The following is a 17,570-nucleotide window of genomic DNA, read 5'->3' on the forward strand; positions in this document are numbered from 1 at the left end:
AGTTTTTTTCTCGAGAGGGGGAGAAATGAGATTATGTAGCTTTTCAAATTTACATTTGTCAAATAATTTTTTTAAAAAAATTACATTCATCAAACTTTCTCCTTTGCACATTGAATTACAATCAACTCAACTAACGAATTAGGTGAGTTGGTGAGACCATGGCTACTTACGTTTCTCTGAAAATTGTTACTATGTTTATTTTAAATACACATCTATTCAAACCTTTGAAATAACTTGCAATGAGTTTTCAAGGAGTGTATGAATTTTATTTAAAAGAGTATGGTAATCATTTTGTGGTAGATCGAAGCAAAGGATTCTTGTGTTGCAATAAACCTTGGCTTATTTTAAAACGCCATTTATAAGCACTTTAAATTAAAGCTTCGAAAGAGTTACCCAAGTGGAAAATCACTAATACCTTAATTTGTTTTTTACTGTAGTATTGCTCCTCACAACTGGATTTCCTATGACATCTCATTTTAAGATAATAAAAAAAAATCAAGGAGAACCATTTTGATTTTGTCGAAACTTCATGAAGCGATCAATAAATTCTAATAATACATTTTTTTTATTAACCAACCATTTTACCGTTAAGAAAGTTAGAATATGTTAAAATATATATGATAACAGTCTAATTTGCTTATGGATACATAAAATAATTTGCTTATGGATACATAAAATAATAACTTTAGCCTATGAACAATGAAAATGACAAAAACAATAAATTATCGTATTGTCTTCTCAATTCAAAAATACAAATACCATCCATACCCCAAAAAAAATAGTCGCTAAAATGAAATAATAAATACTTTTGTGTGAATAATCACCAAAATAATCTCCACAATTAATTTTCTCTCATCTTTTCCAAGTGGCGGGTTAAATTAAAAGTTAGATAGTATGAAGACATTTTCAAAAATTTTTGGTGGTTACATGGACTTTCAACAAATTTGAAAATGATGCATAGATAATTTTTCCTTAATTAATTTAACTCAAATTATTAAATTAATAAAATTATCCATGTAACATCAGCAATTGTTAACGATGTGAAAAACAAAATGATTTGATGATATAAAATAAAAAAATCAAGTGGTACAAAGACATTATCAGAATTCATTGATAGGTTCATAACAAATTTGAGGTGGCCCATAGATTCCCCAACAAGGTCAAGAAGGAAGGTGAAAATTGAAAAAAAATAATAATATAGTGCTATTGGCACCCCTCTAAACTCCTTATAAAACCCCTATTGTATAAATATCCCATTGAAAATATTTGAAATTACCCTACTTCTAAAAACACCATTTTAATTCCACAAATAACCCTATATTCTAATTTGTCAACAAAACCCAATAACCTCGGATTACACTTTGTGGAATTTTCACTAACTTAATTTCAAACTTTCATGCACGTTGTTAATGAGAATTATTTTCAAATATATCCATTAGTTTCTAAGAGTTTTCAAAATAATAATCAACGTGAAAAAGAGAAAGTGCTTATAATATCAACTAATATACTATTACAATTACATTAAAACTTAAAATCAAACTATTAACCTATTTCTCTTTTGAGAGTTTTCAAAATATTGGGCACCAGTAATTAACAACTCCATTTTATGATAGAAGGATGATACGAGTTTAATTCTTTTTTTTTTTAAATTGTAAATTTCTAAAAGACGGTTGTATAAGAATTTTAGAGGGTGCCACTAGCTCGATTCAAATAAAAATTACATCAAATTATTTTAGGTATCTATTAATGATTTAATTTGCAAAGAAGGGAGTAATGATTTAAAATTGTTGTAAGAATCTAAGAAAGCCGACCGCCTCATCAAAGAGTCAGGATGGCCGAGTGGTCTAAGGCGCCAGACTCAAGTTCTGGTCTTCGAAAGAGGGCGTGGGTTCAAATCCCACTTCTGACAATATAATTTTTTTTTCATTTATTCATTTTTTTTACAACGTTACGACTAAACGACGTCATTTTCATTAAACGGCAAGTCGTTTCAGTCGTCCTGTTTAACGGAATAAAAAATATCTAAACCGCAGACCAATGTTTCCAAACCTGCTATAAACCCTACAGATAACCCTCATTGCCACTCGCATCACTGAGTTCTTAACCTGAGTTAAAATGGCCGAGTCCGCAGCCGAACTCAGTGAGTCCCGGGTTCTTCCGGCGGACTCACCGCCACCACAACCGAATTCAACCGGAGTTCCGGTTCATAATCTAATGCCAGAGGAGCTCGTGGCCAAAGCCATAGCTCCAGTTAAGAAACAGTTCCTTCGTCCTCCGCCGACAAGAGCCAATCAAAACGACACCGTTAAATATACCAACGAGAGGTCATCTCAGCAGCACTCGTCGACCTTAGTCAAGGAAAAGAAATCAAAACGGCAACTCAAACGTGAACGTCATCAGGTTATTTTCTTTCCCTGTCTCGAAAGACAAGTTTTTTTATTTTTTTGGGCTTAAAGATGCAATTTTTTTTTTCCAAACCTATCTGAATCGTCCGTTGCAATGAGTCACAGAAAATGAATTGTTGAGATTTCATCATTGTTGGAAATGTTGGTAACTAAATGTTTTTAAGTATAAGCTGGTGTTTAATTTTTTAAGGAAGAGCTTTATTTGTTGTTAAATTTGCAGGAAAAAAAATCTGCTAGTCATCTTTGTCCTGAAGTAGCTAAGAGTGGAGATGTTAGTTCGTGCCCTTATAAAGATAAGTGCCGATTCAGCCATGACTTAGATGGCTTCAAGGCTCAGGTATCAAGGCACCCAATTGAGTTTTTTGCTTTTCTAATATATTATGTTTGTTCAGTAGAGTGATGATGGTTTATTTGTTTAATACATGTAGAAACCGGATGATCTAGAAGGTGAATGCCCGTTTTTGAGTTCTGAAGGGCCGTGTCCTTATGGTTTGGCCTGCAGATTTTCGGGTACTCATAGAGATGTTGTTGATGTTGCTGGTTCTACAAACACGCTGCGGAAAAGCTCTGAGGTGAATGGTTTGAACAAAGATGTGCAGAAACTTTTGTGGAAGAATAAAATGAAATTCCCAAAAGCTGATGCCAAACTCAAATCTCTTGGGCTTCTGGTATGGAATTGTATCTCTCTTTTATTTGTGTTTTGTCTTCATCTCAATCTCATTCTATTAATAGTTTAATACAGTTTCTCTGGTATTACTGTCTATTGTATCATTTTGATTCATCGTTTAATTCTGTTGGTCATGTTGGTGCTGTACTGTGATTTTGCAGGGTCCGGCCAAGTCAAAAATGAAAGTGATGGAAGATAAAGAGCAAGAAGGTGTAGTTGATTCTAATAATTCTCATGCTACCAACGGAAATGGTTGCATGAAAGGAACTGGTGACTCAGTGGATGAATCTGAATGCTCACCCTGTGTTCCAGAAGAGAATAATATTATCAATGATAGGCCATTGAAGAAAGCAAAATCTGAAAATGTTGAAAATTGTTGCTCTGTTGAAGGGGACAATGGTTGGTTTCACTTGTATTAGTCTGAAGTATAATCAGTGTTAGTGCCTAGTTGTCATACATCAAGTTGTTTCTAACTTGTTTCAAATTATTGAGGCAGGTGTGAGTGTATTGGAGGAAGATACTAGGAATAACACTGCAGATACTCAACCAGCAGCTAAAATTGATGATATACTCCCTGAAACTGATGGAAGTTTAAAAACACATTCTCGTGAAAAGAAGCTTATTGATTTTAGAGAAAAGCTTTATCTTGCACCTCTGACCACTGTTGGGAATCTTCCTTTCCGAAGGGTTTGCAAAGTACTGGGAGCAGATGTAACATGCGGTGAAATGGCAATGTGTACAAATCTTTTGCAGGTCCATGTGCTGCTTTTGTCAATTGAGTTACATAAATTATGACAGTCAATGGTGCAGGAGATGTTGTTCCTTTCTGTGATCTTAATGAGTGTGCGGCATCTTAAACACAAACCATTGTTCATACTCTGAAATTAAGATATATTTCTCTACATGGTTTAAATTTGTTCTTCAGCTAGCAGTAAACAGCACATATTTTTATATCTGCTTAAAATAATCTGGGCTTATACATGTTCTCTGTATTTAATATGCCATATATGCAAGGTATTTAAGCATGATGCGTTGTCCCAGTATCTGTAATCTGTAATTTTCAATTTTTAGTTTTGGAACTGGATTCATATGATCTTTTCCCTTCTTTTTCTTTCCTCTATGGAGATGTTATCACTGGTTTTGTGCTCTTTTTTTTTTTAATAGGTAAACTTAACATTCTTTATATTTGGTGCTGCTTTTATGACTTTCCATGTCTCATTTCCTGACTATCATATTGTTCTGGGAATAGGGACAAGCTTCAGAATGGGCTCTGCTGAGACGACATTCATCAGAAGATTTGTTTGGTGTACAGATATGTGGGGCATACCCAGACACTCTGGCACGCACAGTTGAACTTATTGATCAGCAATGCACAGTGGACTTCATTGATATTAACATGGGCTGTCCAATTGACATTGTTGTTAACAAGGGTGCTGGGTCTTGTCTTCTTACAAAGCCAATGCGGATGAAAGGCATTATTGAAGCTACTTCTGGTACAGTGGACAAACCTATAACTATTAAGGTACGTGGAAAAACTTTTATTTGACCTTCTATGCAGATAAAGGTGCGCTTCACTCTGCTGCTTAGCATTTTTTTAATGGGAAGATATTTGAATACTTTGTGGTGGTTTTGGATTATTATGTGCCTGTGATAGTCAATTAATTCTTCTGCATCTGCAGAATACCTTATCCTCTGCTTTCACTTTTTCTCTTTCCCCGACATCATGCCACAATAGGAAGATGCATAATGTCACAATCCTGTTTTACACTAGGTGCGAACTGGCTATTTTGAAGGAAAAAACCGCATTGATTCTTTAATAGCAGATATAGGCACTTGGGGAGCCAGTGCGGTGACAGTACATGGTCGGACACGTCAGCAACGCTATAGCAAGCTTGCTGATTGGGACTACATATACCAATGTGCAAGAAAGGCCTCTGATGATCTGCAAGTTCTTGGAAATGGTGATATTTATTCATATTTAGACTGGAACAAGCATAAATCTGACTGCCCTGAGCTCGCTTCCTGTATGATTGCTCGAGGAGCCCTAATTAAGGTGTGTATATTTGATTTGTATTTGACCATCTATTTTCCAGTATGAGTTAATATTATTAACAAACTTCTCAGTTGTTGAAATGTATGTCCTTGCATGCTTATACACTTATTCTATTGAAGTCAAGATGTTTGTGAATAATTTGTATTGTGCCTGGCAGCCTTGGATATTCACTGAAATAAAGGAGCAGAGGCACTGGGACATCACTTCTGGCGAACGTTTAAATATTATGAAGGATTTTGCACGGTTTGGCCTTGAACATTGGGGATCTGACAAGAAAGGTATGTGATAGTTCATTTCTAAAAATTAAAGTTACAGATGAACTGCAAATATTTTGCATATCAATGCTTTTTAGTTTTATTTACGTGGTTAATACTTGTGGAAACTCTCAGTAGTAGTTGCCTTGTGAATGAAAAGAGTCTTCTCATTCTTACCTAAACTTGTCTTTATTGTTTCATAATTGTGGTGGTGCTATTAATATTTTCGTTTGAACTTTTCACTAATTTATAGCAACTCAGAAGTTAGTTCATTTACTTTATTTTTAACTATTCAATACAGTTTAAAGCTGTCTGAAATGTTTTGGACTTGTGTTATTGTCTAAAATGTGATTTTTCATGGGTTCTTAATTTGCGTCTCCTTGCAGGAGTGGAAACAACTAGGCATTTCTTATTGGAATGGCTTAGCTACACTTGCAGATACATACCTGTTGGCCTTTTAGATGTCATCCCACAAAGACTGAACTGGCGTCCACCTGCCTACTCTGGTCGTGACGACCTTGAGACACTGATGGCCTCTGATTCTGCAGCTGACTGGGTATGCTATTGTTTTCTATTCCAATACGGCTCATATTATTACCAATACTTAGGTGGAAAACAATATAGTTGTATTAAATTTCTTCTTTTCTGCAGATTCGAATATCTGAGATGTTGCTTGGCAAGGTGCCTGATGGTTTCACATTTGCACCGAAGCACAAATCCAATGCATATGACCGAGCAGAAAATGGCTAAGTTTTTTGTGCTGTTCATCCTTTGCTCATGGATGAATTTTGATTGTGGGTTTGGCAGAATAAAAATGCTGTTAAGATCCATTTCGTATTTCAGTTCAAGTCAATTCTGTATGCTGGATCCCGGTGATGACACACTAATTGGGCAATTTTGATCACAATTTGTTATTGAGGAAATCAAAACATCGATTATTTTCATTGCTAATAATGTTAAAGAGGGGAAGCGGGGTTGCCACTTGTCATTTTCGATTAGTTTTGTGGCTATTGACTTAATTGAAGTGTACAATTTCATATCTTTGAAGAAATGAAATTTTTTTGCAGATACGGTTCAAGTATCTGATCTAGTGTACTTGGCCACTTCCTGAACTGGGACTTCGCGAAACTTATCCATTTTTCACTCTCTCCCCCATATCTCGCAATAGACGCAGTTCTGCTACCACTGTCATATTTTTCTTAATATTTTCAAAAATTTTGCTTACTTTTCTCAACTTTTGCTCTCTATATTCTAAGTTGAGGAATAAATATGTAAAAGATTGTTGAATGATAACATAAACTTGCCACGATTGTAATATGCTATAATTGTATTAAAAAAATATTGTAATAGTTGTAAGATATTTTCATACAATTCCATATAATCAAATTGCTCAATAAATTCACAGGAAATTGCTCAATAAATTCACAGGTTACTACCGCCTGGAACCAAAAGAGAACTAAAAGGCCCAAATATTTGAAAGGAACTTGGCAGAAACACAAATTTTACTTTGATTTATAACCTTAATCATGTATTCAAAATTACAACATGCTCCAATCAAAATTGATTTGCAGTGAACAAACTGCTTCTTTCTCCTTTAAACAATATGCAACAATTTCTGAAAAAACACTAATCGACTACATAGAGGCTCCAGCATACAACACTGGTCTTTCGTATAAATAAAGATGATCTCTCCCTTCTGCACAAATCACCTTCAAAGATGGTAAGGTGACAGGCTGTTTTCTTTCTCCTTTAAACAATGGCACTGCCTCTTTCTTCTCCCATTTGCATATACAAGTGTCTAGATTGCTATTTCCTCGAAAGTTTCTTCTCTCTTCCTTCTTCATCCAATAGACTTGTAGCATAAAAAATGAACTTGATTCGATGTTAAAGCGACGCTTTCCAGCATTACAAAGCAACTTACTGTCTCCAGGTGGACTACAAATACAATGATGCTGCAAACACAATGTCTCTTTTAATCTTGGAAACAGCCTCTTCAAATTTTGCTTCGAGCTCAGTTTCCCCAATGGACTTTGCCGCTAGTATAAGTTGTTGAAGAACTTCCTCAAGTCTCCTAATTGCCCTGATCAAGCTACCCTCAAAGACCGGCGTAATTTCCATGATCTCATAAAATTTGGATCCTTTTGCCCAAGCATAAACAGCCTCCATGATATCAGGCCGAAATGAATTCACAAAACCCTCCACATCGATTTGAACCTGAAGTAATAAAAGAAAACAGGAAACACATACTATCAGCCACTGAAAGATGAATTAGGTATGTCCATCTTTATTGAAACACAAAAGTCGAATCCACTTGTGCAGGAACTCCCATAATATGCCAAACTTTGCCTACATGAATATCAAGATATAAATAGCTGTACTTTTCAATCATTACCAATAAGTTTACAGATACATCAAATCTAAAGTCTCCGACAACTTTTCAGTGCCTTTTTGCAGCAAAGAAGGTTGAACTATGGGTACTTTCTAATTTCTTTTATGCAACTTTGAGAACTGAACAAAGAAATCATGATTTGTGGAATCAACATTCTCCAACCATGAGAAGTAATGCCGACAGTTGTGGCTACCTATACCAAAATAAGTTTCCACTCTTTTAGTGCAACATTTAATCAGTTGTACTAAAGATACGCTTGCGAATTTAGATTGAGGTACTGAGACTTTTACCCCACGAGCTGTAAGAATGGAATCACTTCTTGTTAAGTATAAATAGATGAGTGGGCGGTAAACATTGGTTACAAAGTAAAAGTGAGTGTTGACCCAACACTCGCTGCTGTAATTTCAAAATTAACAAGAGCACAAGTACACACATGCCCTAAGTTTGTGATAATGCACTATGGTACTACAATAATTTAAATTTAAAATTGGTATACAAGCAACTATGATAACATAAGAATGATCATTGTCATGCTTTATATCATGCTAAAAGATAGTTTTGACCAATCCGTCTTACCAGTCCAATTTGCATTAGATATCCAAAAGGACAACTGTGAGTGCAATATTTTTTATCAAAACAAATGACAACAATAATATGCCTAAAATCCAAAGAAGCAATTTGTGAACATGAAAGATTAGATAAAAAGCTACCAGCAATAAGTTCCATAAGTACCTTGCACTCCAACTGAACTTTGGCAACTCTCCTAGCTGTATCCTGCAATTGCGTAAATAGCAATTCAAGTTCTTCCCTGGGCTTTGAAGCATCTTGGAGCTTCTCTTGCCACACAAAACAAGAGAGAAGAGACACCATTTCTTCTACCTTTACATCTTTCAGAACTCCATTGAATATGAGCTCTGTTAGGGTGAGCTCCTCAGCACTACTGATCTCACAAGCAACTTTTCCTTTCAATTCTACAACATCATCACTTGTAGCATATCTGGAACAAGATTCACATCATCACTAGGTACTTCTAGACTTGCATTGACAACATAAAAAAGCATATAAACATAGCCATTTAATAACATGAACCTAACAAAAACTTGATGATTCCTTTTTTTAATGCTAATAATCATATATGAAGCATTGTTCTATGGGACTAATAAATTCCCAGCTTTGTCCAAAAAAAAAAAATAATAATAATAGTAATATAAAATTCCCAGCAAATTTTCTCTACTGGTAGCTGTTTTTTGAGTTAATGCTAACACAAACAATTATAAAGCTGCAAACAATATAATGAAATAGGCCTTGGCCTGATAAAACAGTATGGAGCACTGCAATTCCAAGTGTACCACTATCACAACCTAGAAAGAAATGAAAATGGCCCCGGATGAAAGTAAATACATGTTGAAGGAAGATTTTTCCACTTAGTGTTATTTCAATGTATGTGAGTTATGAAACATGTCAAAAGAAATTCTAGCACCCTCACTAACTCAGCTGTCAAGCACAAACCAGGCAGACACCAAAGAAAGAATGAACTATTTTGAAGATAAATATATGAAAAAGCTTCATTACCCTAGCCTTCGGAGAACTCGTTTTCTTGCCTTAAGCTCATCTTTAAATGCCAATTCAGTAGAAGAACGCATCTGTCTCTTAATTGACTTGATCTTGGCCGTCAATTCTTGCTTCATGTGCAACACTTTGAGCTTTTGCTCAATAAGCGGAGACTTTGAAATTTCATGCTTGTCAAATAGGCTCTCTAAAGCCTCTATTCTACGGACCAGCTTCTGATATGAACTACTTCGTATCTGACAAATAACAAAAACTGAGTAAAGGTGACTTTTAAAGATAGCAAAATGATTTGCAAAAGCAAGGTACAGTATATACCCCCATGTTTGCTTCAGGATCTAGAGGCAGTCCGCTAGCATTTCTAGCAAGAAATTCAGATGTCGACTTCAGCATGTTCTCTCGAGTTTGCAACGGCAAGAGATCCTTTGGCATAGGCAACCGAGCGCTACTTAATTTAATGATCTGTACAAGACAGAGGATAGCACATAAATTCTTTATTCTCTAGATCACAACTTAGTTTCACTAAGATGGACCAACAAAGTAAAAAGCATCACAAAACAAAAGCTCTTCCAAGCTCATGCTTTTGCTTGAATAGAATTATTATCAGTTCATTTGTGTCAGACCAGGAAATCAAGACCAATTTTCTAAAGCAAAAAGAGCAATTTAACATTTTTCACTACCAAAAGTAAATATTCATATGAAGACTAAAATTGAACACTGTTTTAAAAGTATTTCAAGAAAATTCGGCCTTCAGTTATCTTGCTACAAATTGAATTTCCTTTTTTGCTTTCTTCTTCTACTACCAAACATCAAAACAAAGAGATAGATGTAGGTAACTAAAGAAAATATACTGACAAGACATTACCATACAAACATTAAATACAAATGTGGGATGTAAAATCAAAATTTATGACAAGGGGGAACTGGCTGCAGAGTATGTATTAACAGAAGAAAAGCATCAGAAATATTGCCTGAGAAATAGGAACAGATACGACAAGAGGTTCCCCAGACTCCTTCAACGGAACAATTTTCAATGTTTTCTTCCCAGCTCCATCTTTGCTAACCACACATCTTGTAAGGATATTCACTGTGTAATTGGAATCTTCTGGTTTTTTATTGGCATCATCTGTATCATGCATTCACCACCAAATAACTAACAAGCTTAAATTGTCAAGGCACCACTTAATACAAATAAAGATGAGTTCTCACCTTCATAAACACCTTTCACCTTCTCAAATTCAATAACCACTCCCCATGTAACCTGATGATCCTCAGTGGAGAAAGATGGAGAGTTGTCATCACCCCTGGTGCATTCAATACAAACAAACCTGCCTGGTTGCAGAAAGGGTAAGCAGTACTTTGGAGAGAACACAATATCACGAACATCTTTCTTCAAACTTTTGTATTGCTGTAGCAAATTATAATAATTCTTCAAACTATCTTCCTCTTCAATTACCATTGAATCCCTCTCCTCTTCAAGGACCTTTGCTTGTTTCTGCAAATTAACATATTTTACGAGATTAATAAATAAATGCTTCAATGTTTACTGCAGTCTAAAGTTAAAAAGACAGAAAATATATCTTGGGGAAGGAGTTAAATTTCATATTCATCACAAAACATTCCTTTTATTTTTTTATTTTGAGCTGAAATAACATGAGACTCACATTTGTATGTATTCCCTTCTTATAACCTTTGTCCTATTAAAAAAATAAGGCAAGCTCCTATAAAATGTTTGCTCTATCACTTGTCTAGTTATCTTATACATCAGCTTCTTATGTTTCACATCCTTCCAAGAAGGTTTCTATCATCCCATTATCCTATTTTTGTACCTTTCAATAAAATTCAAGTTTGGTTTTTTCATCTTTTACATTAACTCTTTGAATTGAATGTTATGGCTTTTCCACCATACCAGCAGCATGTCCTATCCTCCACACACCCTCTTCTTTAGCTGTCCCTTCACATAATTAATGTTCAAGGATTTTCAACAATCTATCATTCACTATAAAAAATCTATTGTTTTCAAAATCCTAAACGAATTGGTCCTCCACTCCAACAAATGCAAAAGCAAGGCTGGGAAACTACCAACCACCAACAAGTATTACTCCATCTTGAGTTGTTCTGGCTATTCTGACTCATGTTTAAGAAAACAGTAATACGTGCGCATTTGCTTGTGTAGCTGGCACTTGCACAGTAAAAGTAGGGAAACCACCAACCAGCAGAAAGTTTATACCACCTCGGAACAATGCCAATCACCCAACCAGAATGAAGAACTAGGAACTCCAATATAGGTCCAAGGAAAAGAAAACACAATAGACCGTGATCACTAACCAAACAAAGTTTTATAAAAAATAGTCAAGAATTGATTTACTACTTCTGGAAACAAATATGTTCAAAATCAGAAACAAGCATATAAGCGACAAATTCAAGGACACTTTTAATATAAACAGACCTCAAGATCAGGGATGGCGTGGTCAGCTTGAAACTGATAGAATGAATTACGGAGCAAATTTTCAGGACTCCCCTCTTCACAGCGGATTTGATTCAAAAGCATGTTGTAGCTTAGATGAAAGGCACTGGAAAGCAATTGAAAAAAAATATATCAGTAGAAGAGACAAAAAATAGACCATAAGCTTAAAAAAGAAATACTACACCCAGATTATCGTAAGCTTATCTAAGCGTGCACAAGAAGTGAAATATGCCTATGATGGACTGGAGATTGAAGTTCAGAAAAGTATGGGGAAAATATAGGAATATAAGCAGATTCGTATGTGGTTACACTAGATGGAGCACTAGGTTTCTGAATAATCACTTCACTTCTAACAGAGTATTGAAACAGCCTCCCACTTCGACAAAGTTGAATCTTCTACACCAAGTATTTAGTTTTAGATCAGACACCCTGAACAGACAGCGTAGAGGCTTAGACAATGGTAATGTACCTGTTCAAACTGTCAGCACTTCCTTTAAGCATCATTTTAGCAGTAGAAGGTTCCATTTTGTCATCAACCATGAGGATACATATCCCGCGTTCATCAATGCCACGACGACCAGCACGGCCACTCATCTGTATGTACTCTCCACTAGATATCCATCTAAACTTGTCACCATCAAACTTACGCACATTTGTAAACACAACAGTTTTTGCAGGCATGTTCAAACCTATGCTGAAGGTCTCTGTGGCAAACAAACACTAAAGAAAAAATTTCAGTCCTCTTGGAACTTCAAATAGTTGGGAAAATAAGTTAGAATTGGAGATGAAAGAGCTAAACTTATTATTCTACATGGAAACATTATTCTTATAGCTAAGAATAAATTTAAATCTTCATATGAGTAATTAATTTAAGGTAGGAAGTCCAGAAAATATAAGTCAAACTTCAGCTTTCTTATTCAACATTAATATTACACACTAGTCATTGGTGTTTGGAGAAGAACAGGATCAACAACCAGATAAAATCAAATTGGAAAAAGGTTAAGAATGGAAAAAGTGACATCCAAATTGCTATGAACATTTAACAACCCAAGAATATCTAATTCTAAACCACTCAAGTTAAATAAAATAAATCAATACCCATCACCATCTCTCTAAGCATGCTAAAAATCTATAGCTGTCACCCAAGTAAATGCATAGTTTGCTACCAACCTTAATTAATCCTTCTTGAAATAATATCTCAGTCACTTCCTTCAATATAGGAAGCAAGCCAGAATGATGCACACCTATTCCACGTTTCAATAGTGGTAAAATATTTGAAACCTGTTGACAAGAATAGAGGCATAATAATTTATTAAAAAAAAAGTAGAATATTTATGTATATACAACAAAAATGCAACTTTGGGCTCAATAAAGAATTATATCTGTGATCATAACACACTATGCACAGAAGTTGTAGTACATAGAAAGCAATGCCAAATCACAGACAAAGCACAGGTTGAATCTAGAACATTAAATCTCACTTCGTGAAAGAATAGCTGGATCACCTGCGTTATCCAGTCGATATATCAATTTGAAGTCTAAAAATCATCTAAATGAGGTGGGGAAGCAATGAGGAATACTGAGACTCATATTTAAAAAGCAAATGGAATAAATTCTCAGTCACTAGCCAAGGAACAAGTTCAACCTCCAAAAAGAAAAGTATGAACAGCACTTTTTTCTTCCCCTTCTCTGTTTTGGCTGTCTTTTTACCTGCAGCAGGAGATTCACACACACACACAGACAGAGACACAGAGAGAGAGAGAGAATGCAGAACCAAAGTAAAGCAAGTAACAGAAGAAAGAAACAGTAATATGACAAAGGAAAGCAACCCAAACCATCTCAGCCTGAACAAGTGTTAAAGAGACATATCTTTACAAGTCACATATTCCAACCAAAATGAGGCACCATATACACTCAAGCAGGCACAAAACATATACAACCAAAAACTTGCCTGAGGTAGCTTCTTGTCATCATCTGAAAGCATGTCCATGGCACTCCAAAAGATAGTCTCTATGTTCACTTTCTCATCGTCTTCTGTAAGATCCAATTTTGCCATCTATAACAGACAAGAGAAAATGAAACCCATATTTTCACATTTGCAAAAAAGCAATGATGGCCTTACTGGAAGGGAATGGTATGCTTAGCAACTTAAAGTACATCGAAAAATAAATTGATCAATAAGGTTCTTTTTTGGCATCTTTATGGGTGCATGATACTAAAAATTTTAGTTTCCATTTTAATTTGATGCTAATTTTTTGCTAAAGCTGGGACGTCTATATAAATTATAGAGTTGGCAAAATGGGTCATTAGGTCGTGTTCATATCATGTCAGATTCGTGTCGTGTCAAATTTAGATCGACCCAAACACGACTCATTTAGTAATCGTGTCAAAATATTGAGACCCAAACCCAACACGGAAAATAAACGGGTTACCCAATAACCCGCTTAATAACTATATGTTTAACAAAATTTACATTAAACACACACACACACACACATAACTTATTGATACTATGAAGCATACATATCTACCAAAATATTACACATTTTATACTATTGAAGTTTTAATTATATATATGTAAATAGTATAATATATCAATATTATAAAAATATACGCCTAATAACATTTTACATATTTATACCATTAGAATTCTAAATCTAAATAAAATTTTATAAATGAAATCTTGTATATACGTTAATCCTTAAAAAAAAAAATAGAGAATCATGTCTAATATTTGAATTTTGATGACAAGAACCTACAAATTAATTTAGAATAAAAAATATAATTGTGTCATTGATCAGGTAAATGGGTCAAGAACTTTAACCCTAAACCGACACGAAAAAAATCGTGTCAAGCCGGACCCAACCCATTTAATAATCGTGTCAAATTTGACTACCCACACCCATTTATTCGTGTCGTTTTTGTGTTGAGTAATTGGGTCGTATCAAATTTTGTACTGCTAGTTTGTGTAAATATTCTGGCGGACAACTGATTTATCTTATTTTTGGGTCTTCATTTAGATAGAAATAAAATTGTGTTCTATGTGATCTTTTTTTTCCCTTCAAAGCATAAAGGCAAATAAAAATAGATAAATGATTGCCATATTTCTCTGGATAAGACTCCTAACTATCCATATAAATCATGCGAAATAGGCACCTAGATTTCTAATCACTCACAACATAAGGACATGGGTAGCAGGCATAAATCATCACACCAAGTAGGCACCCAATTGCTAATAACTCACAACATAAGGACATGGGTAGCAGGGTGTAAATGCTTATTCAACATAGAAGTTCTTCAATAACTAAAAATATTGACCAAGCTAACTGTAGCAAGGGCTCAAATATAGGTGAGCATGCAACAGAATCCCCACTCCCCCCAGTTCCTGGAAGAAAGGCAGCAACTTTTAAACCAACAAGGGCAACTAACCTGCATTGCAAGAAATTCACATTCCCTTTTGCTAAAGCTGAAAATTATTACAGGATCATATTGACGCTGAATGATCATTTTCACCATCTTGAAAATATCACTCTCTTCTCCAAGTTTGCCTGCCACCAAACCTTTATGCCGTTTTCCATTTTCTCTTTTCTTTTCACCCTCACCAGCAGGAACTAGTGCATTTAAAGCTTTGTGAAAGCTGTCCTCACGAAATTTACCCTTTTCATCCACCACCAAGTATAGTCCACTACCACCAGCAGGGAAAATGTAGTGTTGAAGGGGTGTTGGGCGATAATCAGTATAAACAATATGACATGGTTGCTGGTGAACCTGTAAACATAACCACAAAAGTAAGAAGGCATAATTTTTTTATAAGAAACTCAAAAATCGGCATGGTGCAAGTAAAACACCTTTGCAACCCAATCAGCAAACTCCTTTGCATTGGGCACAGTAGCGGAGAGGAACACAAATCGGGAGTTCTTTGGAGCCATCACAATGCTCTCTTCCCATACCACACCTCTCTCACGATCACGCATGTAATGTACCTCATCAAATATAACCCAAGCCACTTCACGCGTAATCTCTGAGCCTTTGTACTGCATACTACGCCAGATTTCAGTAGTCATCACCTGAAATTAAACTTCATATAAGCAATCCACAAATCAAAGTACTGCAACACCCAAAAGATGACACTACCAAGTTGACCTACCAAACAAGAAGCATTAGGGTCAATTGTGACATCCCCAGTCATCAAACCGACATCTGAAAACTCTTCTTTAAACTCCCTGTACTTCTGATTGCTGAGTGCCTTAATCGGTGAAGTATATATCACACGTTGCTTATTCCGCAACGACATAGCAATAGCAAACAATGCTACCACAGTCTTCCCAGCAGATGTATGGGCCGATACCTGTCAAATAAATGAAAGGCAAACCCGATTTTTTTATAAAAAAAAGAAGAGAAAAAAAACTATTTTTATTTTTCACACAAGATAACACTTAATGCAAAAATTATTATCAGTGAGCTGAAAAGAAGAGCGCTTTGTACGAAAGCACTTCCAAATTCAAATTACATCTTTTACAAAAAATTAGAGCTTTATACATATGTGTGTGCGCGCGGGCGCGCGTCCGTGTATATAATAATAATAATAATAAAAAACGAACCATAACGGACTCGCCGTTGTTGAGGCACTTGATAGCTTCGGACTGGAATGGGTCGAGAGTGAAAGGGAATTCCTTAGCAGGTTTGGCGTCAGCTTCAGCGGCAGCTGCTCCAGTTGAAGAAGAAGAAGGCACGTAACCGGGGGGAAACGACACGTCGTGTAGACATGCAACTGGCTCATCGTCGTTAACAATCATTGTCCCGTTGCCGTTCGAATTCTGCATTGGTTGAGGAGTCTCGTACGAGTCTTCCATTATTGACTTTCTCTTCAACGATGCCATGCTTCTTCTTATTATCTGGCTGTTTGCTAACAATAGTAAATACTGAAAATAAGAAACCCTAGGGACAAAGAGGTAATTTTCTGATTGAAAGAGAAGGGGACCTCTCTTCCTCTTCTTGCTACCACAGACGGTGGTTGTTTAGGCGGCTACTGACGAGTGCTGAAGAGACGACAATCATAAAATTTCACGGCTTTTATACTCCCATTAAAACGGGGCGTTTTTATGAGTCATGAGGTGGGATCGGAACCAAGACGCACTAAACATAAAACGCGGCGTTTCATGGACTAGTACATTCCATGCTCCGAAAGTTTATGTTCGATACTTTGATGGATTGGTCTGATACATTATTTGTTTATTGTGTTTTTCTGGCTTAAATATTATGTTGGATTGATAGGTTTTGTACACATTTATATTGCTCGCAGTAAATAATTTATTACATTTAAAAATTATCAACCCTCTATCAAAAGATTTTCACTATAAATATATATATACACGAAAAAAACTTTTAATTTGGTCAATTTGTTCTCTTATTTATATTTGTTCTGTTTCTCTTTTTCTTTCATTTCATTTTATTGTTTTATGATACAAAATAAATAAATAAAAACCTTAAAATTTAAGGGTAAAATACTCATTTTACTAAAATTCCGTTTAATATTATAACGCTGTCAATGGCAAAAGTACGTGAGTGATACAAATTAAAAACAAACAAATCAAACCCTGTGCACTGTCATCCCTAATTATATTTACCACTTCATACTCGAGAGTGACAATAACTGTGTATCACAGTTGACTTTCCAGACGGCTAAAAGTTCCAAGTCCGGATGCTTGGTTAATGAAACTTGATGAAAAGGTCATGAAAGAAAATAAGAAATTAAATAATACAGGAGGT

General features: G+C 35.4%; 2 protein-coding genes and 1 non-coding gene across 4 annotated transcripts; 2 read left to right on the forward strand and 1 right to left on the reverse strand.

Annotated features, from left to right (window-relative positions):
- The first annotated feature begins 1,825 nt into the window (after positions 1 to 1,825).
- On the forward strand, positions 1,826 to 1,909 carry TRNAL-CAA (transfer RNA leucine (anticodon CAA)). Its single transcript has one exon. It is a non-coding gene; the product is annotated as a tRNA-Leu (tRNA).
- Positions 1,910 to 2,048: 139 nt separating this feature from the next.
- On the forward strand, positions 2,049 to 6,474 carry LOC102621230 (tRNA-dihydrouridine(47) synthase [NAD(P)(+)]-like). 2 transcript variants are annotated; one of them, XM_052431752.1, is made up of 10 exons: positions 2,049 to 2,400; positions 2,626 to 2,742; positions 2,834 to 3,073; positions 3,234 to 3,470; positions 3,565 to 3,825; positions 4,322 to 4,594; positions 4,844 to 5,125; positions 5,283 to 5,403; positions 5,766 to 5,935; positions 6,031 to 6,474. In XM_052431752.1, exons 1-10 carry the CDS (start codon positions 2,116 to 2,118, stop codon positions 6,127 to 6,129), a joined length of 2,085 nt encoding a protein of 694 aa, XP_052287712.1. In that variant the 5' UTR covers positions 2,049 to 2,115; the 3' UTR covers positions 6,130 to 6,474. The 2 variants fall into 2 exon arrangements, with proteins under 2 accessions (XP_052287712.1, XP_006487271.2); XM_006487208.4 differs by having other exon boundaries at positions 2,050 to 2,400; positions 3,234 to 3,471; positions 3,569 to 3,825.
- Positions 6,475 to 6,869: 395 nt separating this feature from the next.
- LOC102621716 (DExH-box ATP-dependent RNA helicase DExH9) lies at positions 6,870 to 17,015 on the reverse strand. The gene is made up of 14 exons (XM_006487209.4): positions 16,403 to 17,015; positions 15,949 to 16,149; positions 15,650 to 15,868; positions 15,231 to 15,569; positions 13,753 to 13,857; positions 12,972 to 13,082; positions 12,271 to 12,521; positions 11,784 to 11,907; positions 10,544 to 10,829; positions 10,306 to 10,460; positions 9,653 to 9,796; positions 9,341 to 9,573; positions 8,501 to 8,765; positions 6,870 to 7,593 (listed from the first exon to the last, which is right to left on the reverse strand). The coding sequence occupies exons 1-14, from the start codon at positions 16,679 to 16,681 to the stop codon at positions 7,315 to 7,317; spliced, it is 2,991 nt and encodes a 996-aa protein (XP_006487272.2). The 5' UTR covers positions 16,682 to 17,015; the 3' UTR covers positions 6,870 to 7,314.
- Between the last annotated feature and the right edge of the window lie 555 nt (positions 17,016 to 17,570).

The sequence above is a fragment of the Citrus sinensis genome, chromosome 8, assembly GCF_022201045.2.
Source record: "Citrus sinensis cultivar Valencia sweet orange chromosome 8, DVS_A1.0, whole genome shotgun sequence".
Taxonomy (NCBI): Eukaryota; Viridiplantae; Streptophyta; class Magnoliopsida; order Sapindales; family Rutaceae; genus Citrus; species Citrus sinensis.